We start from the raw sequence: 15,961 nt of genomic DNA, 5'->3' as shown, positions 1-15,961 counted from the left end.
CTGGTATTAAGTCGAGGAAAAAGTTGCAGTTCACAAGCTTAAGTGTGAATGTTCAGATGTCTACTTTTGCATTATGCTTGCGAAACACTTCAGTATGTTTAGAAGATTTTACGCTGGTTCTACAAGGATTTACCTTATATACAACTTACATTTTGGTTCCCTACTATTTAAAGTGTCCCCTTTTATCACAATTTAAGCACCCTGGGCGCTAATTACATTGAATACGGTATCTGAAATGTAGACCCAAACTGCTGACTATGAAATTCAGGATACCGTAAATGTGGCTATTTTCTGTAAGTCCGACTGTTCACATTGTGATTACTTTCACACAGTACATTTAAATGTATTATCCTACACTCTTGTCACAATTATTTACATGTCAAGATTTAAAATTGTTTATATGTTCACAAATGGATATAATGTTCGCAAATTTTTACTGAAAATGAAATAAGCAAAAATTTCTGCAAATAAGCAAATAAGCAGTTACTTTTGAGGCTATACAGCTTCAAGGATACAGCCCATTTCCATCTATTACATGTATAATGAATTAGAAAGAAAGAAAGATCTATGTTGAGGGGCCTGCAGAAAATTCAGTTTGTTTCTTCGTAATCTTATTTATATTTTCAATAATATATATACAAATCAATTAGTAATATAATCCAATGTTATTAAAATTAGACTTGTAATTTCACTCCACTACGATGCTCTATAGCTACTATTGAAGCTTATCATAGAGCACCAGAGTGGAACAGAATTACAAGTCTAATTTTTATCAGATTGTAATATAACCTTGTTTACTTAATTCCTTTGTTTTAGAAAATGTTTGCGATATCACATAGTTTGTTTAAGGCAAAAGTTACTAATTAACACAGATATATGTGTACGGTAGTTATGGTAATGGTTACTAGGCAACACAACTAACAATTAGTTGCCTAGTAACAACAAATATTGTCTGATCACCGTTATGGTTGCCAAGTAACAAAATAGTGAATTGTGATCATGCTCAGAGTCAATATATTTGTATTTATATACGAGTTTAAAATTTACATTGCAATAAAATAATTAAACTATCCTGAAAAGTAATACAAGAGTTCTGATTTTAGCTCACAGAAGGGCATGCAAGCTTATGCCGTGGTGAGGCGTCTGTCTGATCGTCTATCTATTGTTGATTTTCGAATTAAGTGTACATTCACAAAAATCTTCACGTATTTTATACACATAATTAGATATTAAAAACAAAGAGTAAAAAAAGATTCTGCTTTCCAATCATTCGGGGAAATTAAAATTCCCCTGAAGAGCGACTGAAGTTGTGAGAGTGCTTGGGAAAACAGATTTGTTTTTTTAATATTTGTTACCATTGATAGTACATGGACACAACACATTTTATGCATATATGAAAAACAACAAAAACAATTAATTCTCTTGCAGCACTTTCGCCCATCTATGGACTCTTCAGGCAATGATTTATTCAAATGAACAATTTGATGATGGCATCAACAACATGACTTCATCTATACATATAATTTTTATGTGTAAGTCTCGATATAATTTGTAATTGACGAATGTTAACACTTAATGTGTGTTAACAAGTTTGCAAAGCAGTAAGTGAGATTGTTCGTCTGGATTCTTGATGGGTGGGGGTAACAGAATGATTGTAGTAATCAATCTGCCTCGTTGATATGGATAGATTTGCTATCGAAGGGTTCCATTTTCATGAGTTGGATGAACTTTTCTACTTCCAATTCTTTTAAAAGTTGTTGACAGCATCTATGGTGTTTGCTGAACTTCTAGATGATGTGATCAACTCTATTTTGATTTTGGATAAAACTCTGATCTCGGGCATTTTCCATACATTTTAAATTTATACTGTATATTGATGGCCTATTTACACATTAAGATGGACTATTTACACATTAAGATGAGCTATTTATACATTCTGATGGACTATCTACATTTGTGATGAACTATTAACATTAGAAGTTTTGGATTATCAGGAAGACACTTTAGGTTTGAAGAAACAACTTATTGATCTTTGCTTATCATCTGGCTTATTCGCTGTCTTCTTATTCTGAAAGATTCAGAAAAAAAATTCACAACTGATCATTTACATAAACTTAAGTTCTTAAATGATGGAGTACGTTTTCAATTTTCTGCAGATGGATATGTTGTGGAATGTTTTTGAAACTTGGCAAATTCAGTCATTATCAGTATTCTTTTAAAAATTACTAGTAATAACTGAATTTTCCTGGTTCTCATGTTAATTCATTACATACCTGTGACATGCCCCACAATCAGTACATAGTAATATAAGATAGAATTACCTTTGTATTGCTGGATTTAGGAGATAACGGTGATTCAAATGCCTTGAAAACCTGTTGATGGAAAATGTATTGACATGAGGAACAGAAAACAAGGGATAAGAACAAGACTTCTAAACCATTGTAACATCACAATGGGAACGAGGATTTGATAATCTGTACACTTTATTACCTGAGGTGACATGAATAAAACACTTAAAGTGAATAGTAGGGCAATGAAATCAGTCTAAATGTGTTCGATGGTTCAAACTGTATTCCAAAAGTCCTTATATATCAAAAAGAAGGTCAAGTTCTTCTAACGTTGTCCAGTTTTGACAATGGAAATTATGGACACATGTGAATGTAGCACAGTTCTAAAAATAAATTCTGAAAACGAGGCTGCGTGGGAATGTCAATATGGACATAGCCAGCCGAGAGGACATTTTAGGATTTCTATAATATAAATTAATTTCCTTGCATGCAGAGCGATTTTGATGGGAAGTTTTATTTCTCTATTTCATTAGAAATTGTACTGGATATATCAACGCCATTTTCACTAACTCTAGCCTTCCTTGCCCGACTATTCACTTTAAAAGTGATTGACTGTTATCTTCAGATGTTATGATCTTAACCTGGAAAACAACTAGAGACATCTGGAAAATGTTCACAGATAAAAATCACAACGTACCAAATGGTTGGCATGTCTTCTGTTCCATTTCTTATATTATCATAAGATAAGTTTGTAAAAATGTCTGCTATTCATACAAACTATATTACTTGGTATCCATTACTTGTTTGAGGCTATACACACTAGATATTAATACCTTTTTCATTCCCGTGGATACAGCACATTCTAGGAAGTCTTCTTTGGAGACCCATCGACTTGGTGGTTGTTCTGTATTTAGAGTTACCTCCCCTTCCTCTATGGTGATGGCCTGGATTACGTAGGTTTGGTGAATGTGGGAGAAAATATGGACCACCTGCAGAAATGGATTTACCAAATTTTATGGAATATTACTTTACTGCTTTCAATGAAAAACAAATATGCTCATCCCTATTTGTCCTTAATGAAATCAACATACAACCTTTCTCTTACATTCAATATTATTTATGTTTACCCGTACAGTTGATAGGTATATAGTTTCTTGTTTTGTAAATCATCTATATTTGATCACCATATCTTGGACAATTGGTTATGGCCCAAACAAGAAATAACCATAAAATTTACACTGATTTGACATTTTGTGAAGGAAGCATCATGAAAATTTCATCACAATATTTTCCGTGATTAAGTAGAAATGGTTAAAAGAAATCACTGTAAAAATTGTTTGACCTTCAGACCTCAGTTCAAGGTCACAGTGGTATTAAGTAAAACGAATATCATTACCACATCTTCAATAGAGCCAATATATTATTTCATACTAAATTCTAATTGCAACATACCGTATTCGACCCAATAAGCGCCCCTCCTCTTTTTGAGGCCTCAATTTCAGTTGCCTTGGCACAAATAAGACCAAAACTACACAAAACTGTATAGGTTTGCAATAATATCATCTTGTTAAGCACCTTTTCATTTTTTCATTTTTTTAAATGCCCTGGGCACTTATTGGGTTGAATACAGTATCGCTGATTCCCTATGTTCCTTATTACCATACCTCACCAATATGTTGACTTTTTCCTGTTGTCTGTAACGAAGCCCCACAAGACTTATCTAGAATGATATCAGTAGGATTCTGGGCTTCCTCTACCTGCAGCAGTGATGGAAACTCCCACATCCCAGCCAGTAAACCTATACAAAACAAAGAGACATGGCTCATTGGCATCCTTTAACTTGGAGCATCTCATCACAGCTCAGAGGACCTCCGGTCGCCACATAGGCTCTGGTACCTTTGGTACCCATTCAGTTGGGGATCTCTGATTCCCACCATAGATTCTGGGACCTCCTGTCTCCACATAGGCTCTGGTACCTTCAGTAGCCATTCAGTAGGGGATCTCTGATTCCCACCATAGACTCTGGGACCTTTGGTCCCCACATAGGCTCTGGGACCTCCAGTCCCCACTTTAGCTAGGGAACCTCCGGTTTCCATTGTGACCTCCGGTCACCACATAGGGACAACATGCCTTTTCTGCCTTAGGGAAGCTACTCTATGACTAGGCTAGTCTTTGTCATTTAAACAGAACTTAATCTTCTTCACTTATTTAAGTTCCAGAAATGCCAGAGCCAAAGTTTAATTTACAGAGTTTGTTTTCTTTTTACTTTTAAAATCTCCACCCTTGTGGTCAGTCAGGTCTTTGGGGTCAGATCCAAAGTGCTTTGAATTCTGTCTTTAACCCAGGATATTTAAGTACAACTTTAAATAGTTGTATAATTTACAAATTCAAAAAGTAATGATTTAAAAGAAAAGTTATTGGACAATTGATTTATTATTACAGTATATCATGAAAAATTGATCCTTTAGGCCCGGGTGCCCATTTAAGCTACTTCAATACAAATCAGTGTTGTTGACAAATATCTACAACATTTGTCCATTCCCTGCACATGTATTGACGGATCATCTGAGTATGACAATGACTTTGCAATGTGTATGCTATGACATCTGCTATGACATTGAATCAGTACATGTGTGTTTGCGAGCAGGAAGTGTGGCTATATATTGCCTGGCAATTAGTTGACTCCCTATCCTGCTCACCTTTGTTTGGCCGCTGTACAATCAGGTATTCGTCCTTACTCTCCTGTCTTCTACGACATACAATACACACATCGGTCCGCTCCTCCCTTGGTGCTTTCTTCTTTCCTTTTCTGGGATAATTCTCAACACCATTGCTAAAAGTGAAGAAAAATGTTCATGAAATAGTTGCCTTGTTTCCCTGTGCTTTGGATGTAATTTCATCTAGTTTAATAATTTACACAAAAACCAATAATGATTTCAGTACGAAATTTATCTATCAATTCACCAGACAGAATTTATTTATATAAAGACTCTTTTCTTGGTTAAAAGATACTGAATTGGAAAGAAAGTACACTGAACATTGGTGTTTAAAGGTAATCTCCCAAATATGATATTTAACATTAAGGTTATCTTCCAAATATGGTATTTGAAATTAGGTCATCTCCCAAATATGGTATTTGACATTGTGGATTATCTCCCAAATATGGTATTTGACATTGTGGATTATCTCCCAAATATGGTATTAAACGTTAAGGTCATCTCCCAAATATGGTATTTAACATTAAGGTCATCTCCCAAATATGGTATTTAATGTTAAGGTCATCTCCCCAATATGGTATGTAACTTCTACCTATATGGTGACTTAAGGGTCATATCTCCTATATGGTAAATATGTCGACAGTCATCTACCTGGGATGGTATATAACTGTTATCCTATCTAACTTGTTAGTTCCTATTTACTGGCCTGGAATGGTATATAGCTGTTATCCTATCTAACTTGTTAGCTCCTATTTACCTTGGTTCCCACATATCCTCTTGCTGGAAACAGAGTGGGCAGGTATCGGCCACTATCAAAAAGAAATAGGGAAAAACTATATCACACAGAATATTTATTATCATATATTATGGTTATGATATGTCAGAAAGATAAAGTTATTTTGAATCTCTGTTTTGCATAAGTATTCTTTAGACAATCGTATCCATGGTAACATAATTTGAAAACTTACAACATTCTATATCTGTTATAGAGTTGTTATTGTTGGTCAGGATCTTCATGGCCGACTTCTGCTTTTCTTGTTCTACCTGGAACACACAATCAGCATACTTTTTTTCTGGTTTGTTTAAGGCTCATGTTTCCGCATCAAAAACTTATTAATAACAATTTTATCACCAAAACATTTTAATTGAATGCCTAGGATGAAGTTACAACATCAAACAAACACATTTCTGGTGTAAATATAATTTTATCACCAAAACATTTTCATTGAATGCCTAGGATGAAGTTATAACATCAAACAAACACATTTCTGGTGTAATTGTATATTAACAATGAAGGCCTAATTCGCTGTTTTATCACATGACACAGGGATAGGCAACTGCAGCACGGTAATAAGGATGACGTAAGAAAAAATAAGACGACGTTATTTTTAATTGTAGAGGAAGTGATGATAGTATAAATGGTAAAGCTATTAACTTTTGTGACTCATACTTACAGATTTATTAAACTTTGTTTTATATTTATATTTTAAAAATTGAAAAATTTTAATGTATGCACCTGCTAGCTATATATAGAGGGTAAGGACTGACCTTTGAGTAAGCCAGACATATCTCCTTCACTGGACAGCTGTCACAGGACGGTGACTTGGGTGTACAAATGGTCGCCCCCAGCTCCATCATTCCCTGGTTAAAGTCACCTGGTCTCTCAGGGTCCACAACACTGTTAGCATGGGACCTTCAGGAAATGAAGAAAAAGGGTTAAAAGACAAACGTTTACTGGTATTTATTAGCATATTGTTGAATCATCTGCTTTTGTGGGTAGTTATTGATTCTTTTCACATATTTTTGTGATTTTTCTGAAAAAGATGTAATAATAATTTAGTAATGTAGTAATAATTTTCTCACAAAGATCAATGGAATGTATTTGTGTTTGTAACATATTTTTCAGAGAAAGCTAAAATTATTGCCAGAGTGGACTACTAATACCCCCCGCTACACAAATTTAGTAATAACTCCATTAATAAGGGACATTACAGAACCTTATATAGTTTACTCTTCTTTGTGTCATGGTTCTGAGTACCAAATTTTATCAAAATCTGTCAAAAAGTTTAGGAGGAGTTCCCCGGACAAAGTTGTGTCTACAGACAGACAGACAGACAGACAACCCTATTTCAGTATATTCCCCTCCCATCCCTTAACTTCATTGTGGGGGTTATACAGATGCAATTTTCTCACAAAGATCAATTAAATACCTACCCACAAGAGCAGACAACTCTACAAAGATGCCATTTGTCATTGAGCAGGGCATTTAGGGGGTCAAAGCTCACTACAGCAAGTCATAACAGAATACATTTGAGGCATGGTGCTACTTATAGTAAATTTATGGAGACAAAGTGCAGATAAAGTAAAAGATGCCTTAATCAACATTTCACTACCAATTACATGTATGTTAATACTTACAATATTTATGTCACGCACATTATTACCACATAGTAACTAGTCATGCACACAGCTACCGTAAATAAATTGTGTTTTCAAGGATCATCTGAATAAACTTACTATTAAATCACAGTCAACAACAGTGTACCATTATTTGATTGTTTTGATGCATATCAAAAGGAATCTACGCAGGCCTGTGATTGGTCGTTTTATTTGTTTTACTATGACTCAAACCTCGATGATTCGAACTTCGATGAATCGAATTTCTCGCTGTATCGAACTTTTTGTCTGGTCCCGAATTTCTTCACTATATAACATTACTAACTAACCCATGTATGAATCGAAGTTCTATGAATCAAAGTTCTCGATGTATCAAATTTTTTTCATGGACCATTTGTTATAGAATCATAGGTAACTGACACTCAATGATTCGAATAAAAATTTACCTGTACAGATCAGGTGTTCGCCGATACCCCGCGGCATGCTGTCACACCTAGCTGTCTTGCGACGGCCCTTCGCCGGACAATAGGGATTATGACAGCTTGTGTTGCTAGCTTGATATCATCAAGATAATTAATATCACTAATCAGACCGATACCCGGTGCTTTGTTTTTACAAGCTGCGTTATTAAATCATTAGTACGGCAAAGATACAGTTAGTCGTTTTTGATGTTCACCGCCGCCATTGGTAGCGGTTTGTAGAATTTACGGAACGGTAAACAGCGAGCCACATTATTAGTAACTCATACTCAAAACTGTTACATTGCACAACTTTGGCATAAATACTGGAGCAAATCGATCATTCTAAATCGAAGTATTTTGTAGGTGTTGTAGCGCTTTCGGTTCCTCCTTTTTAGTTTCGTTTTTACAACGTGTTTTCGTTTTAATATTCATTCCGTAATATTAACCATCGCTTAAATATATAGTCACCAAATGTTTTGCTTGTGGTAAATACAATGATTATAAAGTTTACGGAACGGAGACGACATGTACACAACTACCACAGTTGGTCATGGTAAAAAAAACATCGGTCTAATTTCAACCACGTATAATTCGAAGTCTCGATGTGTCGAAGTTTTTCTGACGGTCCCTTGAACTTCGATACATCGTCGTTTTATTTGTTTTACTATGACTTAGTCCTTGGGTGGATATACTGACAGTGAAGGTAACCCCTGGGGTATCAAAGATGATAGGCAGATGGTGCACTATAGCATATATTGTTTATTTGATAATTTAATCCGGGGGGTCTGGAGAAAATGGATAAATATCTGTCCTGTGAAAGCATTTGACTTTTACCTACCACAATGAATCTTATCAAACACAGCACAAGAATCCTATTCTGATTTATACCTACCATAGTTTATCTTGTACAGCTTGGCCTGTACTATCTCCTCCCATGATCCTCATCCGACACAGCACACGGATCACATTCCCATCCACAAGTCCTGTAACCTATAACCAATAATTAGAAAAGTTCATAACCTTACATAATATCCCATTGAAACACAAGGGTTTGGGCTTTTTTAGTTTAACATCCTATTAACAGCCATGGCCAAGTCAAGACGTGCCAGATTTATTGGTGGAGGGAAGCCAGAATACAAGGAGAAAAACCACCAACCAGTGGTCAGTACTTCGAAACTGTCCTACATGGGATTTGAACTTACAACCTAGAGGTGGAGGGCTTGTGGTAATATATCAAGACATCTTAACCACTTGGTCACCCGCGGCCCCCAATACACTTGATATCCGATTTTAAGGCCGCAGTTGTCAAGTGATTATGGTCATCCAGGGATGTTCTACCACTACATCTCTACCTCCCTCTACCTCCAAGTAGAGTTTAAAATCTTCATGGGGAAGTTGTAAGGCTTTTTCAGTCCAAGTATCAAATAATTCAGAGCCAAAATTTACATTAAATACAAATGTAGTTCAACACACAATAATTTGAAAAGTCCAACATCTGGAGGTTTTATCTGGCCTCAATATCTCAAAACAAAGTGTAGAATTTAGTCATAACTTCAGTTTTTCTCCTTATGTAACTTATATGATAATTTATGACTTAAGTCAGTTTTTGACTTAAGTTTGTTTCGAGAAATCAGGGCCAGAGTCCAGCTGACTTTGAGGACATAATGGTTATACACTAATGCATAGAGACTGAATTTTGCAGAAAGAGTACTTTTCAATAGTGATATAATATTTGAAGCGACTTTGTTTGATCACTTTCTTGTGTTGGCCAAGTACTACCTGATTGTAGGCAATGGAAGCTATAGCTCCTGCAGTGTACCGACCGACCCCTGGCAGTAACTTCTGAAGGTCCTCTGCTGTTTTGGGCATCTCACCTCCCAACTCCTCAACAACCTGTGAAACACAGCGTATCAAATGCCGGAATTAGACAGAAACATTCTGTCTCAAAACATACAGGTATAAAACATAATCCAGATGCATAACAAGGGATGAAGTAATGTGGATGCTATGTTTTTCCCTGTCAAATCTTGGCACCCCCTGCTTCCCAGCAAATAATATACAGTGGACCCGCGATAATCCGGACGCCGATAGTCCGGAAAACTCACAATCCGGACGGAAATGTCAGGGAACGGATTTCCGTAACGTTATTTATACTCACTAGTCCGGAAATTCGTATTCCGAATCCGGAACTCCATTTTGGGAACGGAACGTAATTTTCGTTAATAAATTCCCGCAATAATCCGGACAATTTGTTGTCGCCACGTGCCGAGAAAATCCAAGGCCATCTCAGTCATGTGTACAATACACACTATCATTTGACACTGAGTGTGTTGTCATAACGACGGCTGCCAGGTCATAGCCACGGGCGTTTACCTGAACACCTTTCACACGGGTACATGCAGTCATGTAACGGTTCATTGGTTTTCTATAGGAGATCAAACTTCAGTGTTGATTGAGATACGCAATATATATTTTTAGCCACACGCTTTTTAAACATGAAGTTTGAGCTTGGGTACGGGTACGTATGCTGTAGATACCTTACATGTTTCGCATGCAGAATATATCGATATGAGTATCAGATACAATAAAGTGAGATAATACTTACAAAATTAATAAGAATTTTAAATGTATGTAAATCTATTCGAATTCATCGCCTGTGGTATAAGATATAAAGGCTACGGCGCCCGGCACATGCCATAAAGTGTGTGACATTGTGCACGAAGTTAGACGTGAACGGGCGCGTGGTTGTTACATACGTCTGTAAGTCAGAAAGCAAAGACTTGTAGAGATTGTCATTAAACACACACATTATCCAAAATAACAATTATATGAGATCCTAAAGTGTTCACAACTATTGTTATCATAGTTTTTTATGCCAAGAACGTAGATGACATTGATCTTTGGTTAGGCAATTTGCCATACGACAGATCAAGAGTTGGATACGTAGCTATATGCATACATAGCATATAATTAACTATGGCTTTAGGTTTCGTATTTTGAAAAAGAAATACGTTTATTTATTATTCTTAACGTAATGATATATAAATACCTATAAAACATACCAAACGAAGTATTGATTATAATACACGTATATTACATAAAAGCCTGTCATCGATTACAAGGTCAAGGGGAGTAACTCGTACGTGACAATTTAATTGACTAAGAGCACGGAATTCGGCAGTCCGGAAAACTCGTAATCCGGACGGTTTAGACTGGGAACGAAGGTGTCCGGATTATCGAGGGTCCACTGTAATAATGTATATGAACATTCTCTGTATTGATTTCCTGGTTTCTAAGAATGAACTGTTTTCTCTTGCTTTAAAATATTAGAATGAAGTTGAATCATATTAAATGACACTAGTCAAAATACCCACTAATTCTTGACAAACTGAACTGTGACATTCAAGATACAATATACATGCACCATGGAAAAATGCCTTATATAGATACATAACTTTTAATTACAGTAAGACAATATCTGTTTCCTGACCTTTTTGGTGCCTTCGTGTAGGCGGCGTCCCCTTGAGTAGTATCCTAGGCCTGACCACAACTCATTCACTTCCTGAAAGATTGATTTAAGTTTTCATTATATCCTAGACAAGAATCTATGCAAACTAACAACTAAATATTCAGTTACATTTTTGTGAGTTAATATTCCAAACTTCTTTTGAATAATTTCTTTATGATCTGGTTTCAATGTTAAATTATGACATGCACATCACTTATATACTTTTTTTATAAATATTTCAGCTATAGATATCTAAAACAATTTAAACATCACTTTTTTCCCTTAAATGAAACATCACTTTTTTCCCTTAAATGAATTTTTGAAGTTAGTGTTGTCACATTGTCATTTTAGGGTCAAGTTTTGTGGTGTACCTCAACAACACATGGAAGACATTATATTGTACATGCCAGTCTGAGCAATGAATAAGGGTAAGTTGAATTTAAAGTTTAGCGCTCTTTAGTGGTGTTCCAATTAATCGAGTTTTCGTCGAGTATCGTTGATTTGAAGTGTTTGATCAAGTAAGAAATCTAAAATCGAGTTTGTCGAATATTTCGACACCATGATAAACGAAAGTATAAAGTTAGCTGATCACTAAAACATGCAAAAAAATCATAGCCAACTTGTTAAAATCATTCCCTTGTGTTTGGTTGTCACTCATATCATTTCAAATTTTAAGCATCAAGACTAATTCAAGAGTGCATAAGCACTACGTAGTAATGTAAACGTTCAGATGAGCATGATTTGTGAAGAAAATAAGCGACATGAAAACATGCATGACAGCACAGAGAGGCCTCTCGATGGTAAGCCTTTGAAGAAAGTTTTTATATGAGACTTGTTTATACATCAAGGAAAACAAAATCGATTTTAATCGATTATTGATTGGTTAAAAAAACTGATGATTGATCATGAAATTTCAACCAATTCCCAACACAAGCACTCTCTCCAAAATCCTGTTTTTATAAGAACTGTGAAAATTAAGACCACAGAGTAACAATTATATAATATTACTAGCAATATGACATTGCTTTCTACTTGGCATATTTACCTCTAAGTTGGCTTTGGCCAAATCCTGAAGCTTTGGCCATTTCCCCATCCATTTGTTGTAGTAGTTAATCACCGTAGCAACCTGAGTTTGCTGCAACATGACCTCCGACACCCAAACTGTTCAACAGGAAGAACATCTGACACAAGGTTTCTTATCTTAAGACCAATTGTTTTTTAGTGGTTTTCTGATACTTGAAACAAGTAGATGTACAATATTACTTGTTTTGGTTTGAATTATGCAACAAATTTGCTATATCATTGTATAGCAATGTGTTGTGTGTGAAGATTAGACTTGAAACAACTACACATATTTATCCATGACACAGTTATTACTTCATTTTGTTCCATAATATAATACAAAATGCTACTCAGAAAAGTATTAAAACTTTCAGATCAAAGATATTTCCTTATGAGCAATCTTCACTTTGTCATTTTATACAAAGGGGAGGCAACAAGGTGTAACAAATTGTCACAAAAGTAAAAGTCTATAGACATACAATCATTATATCACAGGAGACTTTGTTAAATATCAAAACAAATGTGTGACTCGGTACCAAGTCCTTACCAGCATAGGCTCTCTGGTTGATATCCGGATTGAGAGCCTGACAAAGAAAAACTTTTGAGATAAGAAAAATCGAATTCAGCAAATTGTTATCAAATTTACTGATTGTCAATTGCAAAGCATAATCAATAACAAATTCCTTGAAATGATATATCTTCTTATACATATATAAATAGAAAAAGAAGAAGGTGCATATCCCTGTTGAATGAGCTGACTAATAAATTAACCAGGGTCCCAGGTGTGATAAATCATCACGCAATACTACATGTAACGTCTGAGCCAAAGAAGAATGCTACGTAAGTGACAGAAATTGTATCTAATACTAGAAACAAGGCAAATGTGATCTGTTTAATTAACTCTGGTATACTCTAGAATTCAAATTTTCCACACCAGAAACATATTCTCATATTGATTAATGCTTTACCATTGTTAAAAACTGTGATTTCTCTAAAATTCTATATTGGATATATATATATTGAAAGTCCTTGGATATACTGTATATCGAAAGTCCTTGGACATACAGTGTGTATCGAAAGTCTTTAGAAAAGAGCTACATTATATTCTAAGACAAACTGACCTGTTTTCTCCAGGGTAGATCACGTTTCTTTTCATCATACCACTTCAGCAACAGTGATCTGAACTGATTCTTTTCAGCTTCTGAGAAGTCGTGAATTGATGGAGTAGTATTCACAGATTTTATATCTGAAACTGTAAATAAGAAATTTAAAGGCCCACTACCTTTCCGGAGGAAAACATAAAGGTTTCTTAAAAACATTAATAACATCAGAAAATATATACCAATGGCCTAAGATGAGGTTACAACACCAAACATAAGCAAGATTTCCTGCGTAATGTTTGATAACAGTGGAGAGTTATTTCGCTGTTTTGCCGTCTGGCGCAGTGATAGTCAACTACCGCGCGGTATTTAGGACGACGGCGGGAACATAAGACGACCCGCGTTATGAAAATTAACATTTTATTTATTTTAATCAAATTGTTCAGAATGTGATGACACGTGTAGTATTAACGGTAAGTTAATAACTTTAGAGACTATACAAAAATATCGATCTCGTTTTACTTTCCCATTTTAAAAATTAAAAGCCGTTTCGGAAAGGTAGTGGGCCTTTAAATGATTTGAAATAATAAAACTGAATAATTTGTCAATCTGACCAGCTCTATTATAGCCAGCAAAAAGAGTCTCTAAATGTTATATCCCACCAACAAAATCTCCATGGCCCTATGTCATAAATAACACTACATGTAAAACCAGCCTAAGCAATCACCTGTGTATCTGAATATAGATCACCTAGGTATGCTTATCAATTACTAAGACCACTGTTCTAGGGTCCCAATTGTGGTCATATCAATTTCAACAAAATTAAATCTGTGCACAAAGACCATATGGCTATAAAAACATTTTTCTTTCTCCCTTAATAGTGGTCTTTATAGACAGGTTTGGCTGAAGATATATTTATATATACCAATGCATTCATCATTTCATGAGAAGTCTGTTTTAGACTGTTACACTATTTTTTCTCTTCCCATGTCATTTATAATATCTACTCCGACAATGTTAGAGGTTAACACGATGAGATACTTTATTTCAATATTGCGTCGTGTGAAAAAAGTAATCGTTTATATATCTTGCCATTTAAATTGCCTTTGATATGTTTAAACCCAGCAACAAATAATCCCTTGCTGACAACAACATGGCTGACATACGGAACTCTTATGATGTCGCATATCCAACCAATATAATCAGGGTGGAATAAGACCTTATAAACGTGTAGGAGCTAGTAGTAAGAGCACAGCTCTCTGCGTGACCAAAGGCCGCGTAGAGCGAAGCTCTACTAACCAAACACGTGTGTGAGCATATAGATTCCAATACATTCCAATACCCCTTGGACTTTGAAATCGTGTCCTGCGGGAAAAGCCTCGTTTTAATTTACACAGTTTTAATTTACACAGATACAAGAACAACGCAATACTGTGTATGTTCTCAAGCGCACGGCACCATCAACAGTGATGTCACAAAACCTACGCCAAAGATGACGGCACAGATCCGCGCGTATTTTTAATAACATGGCATATTGCCAAGTTTTCTATGCATCTGATAAAATGAAGATTGAAGTACATCATGTATATTGCACTATTTTATTTGGATTATTTCGAATTCTTTCTAATTATTGATATTATGTGCATGTCAATGAAATATATTTTTATTGTTAATCTCGTAGAAAAATGTAGACAGTATAAAGTTATGTATACAGTGTACAGTGAAAAATGTAGACAGTATAAAGTTATGTATACAGTGTACAGTGAAAAATGTAGACAGTATAAAGTTATGTATACAGTGTACAGTGAAAAATGTAGACAGTATTAAAGTTATGTATACAGTGTACAGTGAAAAATGTAGACAGTATAAAGTCTTTTACATGTTAATTACTTGTAGCTGCGCTCTTCTGTGGCTTTGCCTTAAATTCATATTATAATATCCTGAATTTCGGCAAATCACGTGAATTTCAGCATTTTATATAGGAAATGACATCGTTCTCTAAATATCAGTAACTATCACCTGATCAGTTACACATGACTACACCTGGTGACTTTACAATGTATCATGGCCTACACACAGGGCCATGTCTAGTTTCTATAAGAAAAAGTAGCCAGAAATACATATAAAATGACACTTTATATGTATTTCTGGCTATTTTTTTCATATAGAAACTATGCATGGCCCTGTGGCCTACATAAGCTGTACATGTACACAATGTAAGTCGTCAAAACCTTGGTATTTAGAGATCGATGCCATGTGACTAATGCAAGACAGACAGTTTATCAATGCATTAGTAACGACGATGAATTATGTATAAACGGGTTATCTCACCAGCTGTTTTCAACTTTCGTTTTGACATCTTCAGCATGGATTTCATAATCGAAAACGCGGGAAAGAGGGGCCTTTCCTTAAATCATTTTTAATATGT

The 15,961-nt window shown here is 35.3% G+C and overlaps 1 protein-coding gene across 2 annotated transcripts; it reads right to left on the bottom strand.

Moving 5' to 3' along the window:
* Nucleotides 1-1,417: 1,417 nt before the first annotated feature.
* LOC138324805 (adenine DNA glycosylase-like) lies at nt 1,418-15,918 on the bottom strand. 2 transcript variants are annotated; one of them, XM_069269963.1, is made up of 15 exons: nt 15,865-15,918; nt 13,555-13,685; nt 12,981-13,017; nt 12,417-12,532; nt 11,354-11,425; nt 9,643-9,756; nt 8,756-8,853; nt 6,554-6,698; nt 5,974-6,049; nt 5,763-5,814; nt 4,988-5,121; nt 3,953-4,086; nt 3,122-3,277; nt 2,322-2,372; nt 1,418-2,068 (listed from the first exon to the last, which is right to left on the bottom strand). In XM_069269963.1, the coding sequence occupies exons 1-15, from the start codon at nt 15,908-15,910 to the stop codon at nt 1,991-1,993; spliced, it is 1,440 nt and encodes a 479-aa protein (XP_069126064.1). In that variant the 5' UTR covers nt 15,911-15,918; the 3' UTR covers nt 1,418-1,990. The 2 variants fall into 2 exon arrangements, with proteins under 2 accessions (XP_069126064.1, XP_069126065.1); XM_069269964.1 differs by having other exon boundaries at nt 13,555-13,679; nt 15,865-15,914.
* Nucleotides 15,919-15,961: the final 43 nt, after the last annotated feature.

The sequence above is a fragment of the Argopecten irradians genome, chromosome 6 (genome assembly GCF_041381155.1).
Source record: "Argopecten irradians isolate NY chromosome 6, Ai_NY, whole genome shotgun sequence".
Classification (NCBI taxonomy): domain Eukaryota; kingdom Metazoa; phylum Mollusca; class Bivalvia; order Pectinida; family Pectinidae; genus Argopecten; species Argopecten irradians.
Note: the sequence above shows the minus strand (reverse complement) of the source record. Positions and strands in the feature narration are given on the sequence as shown.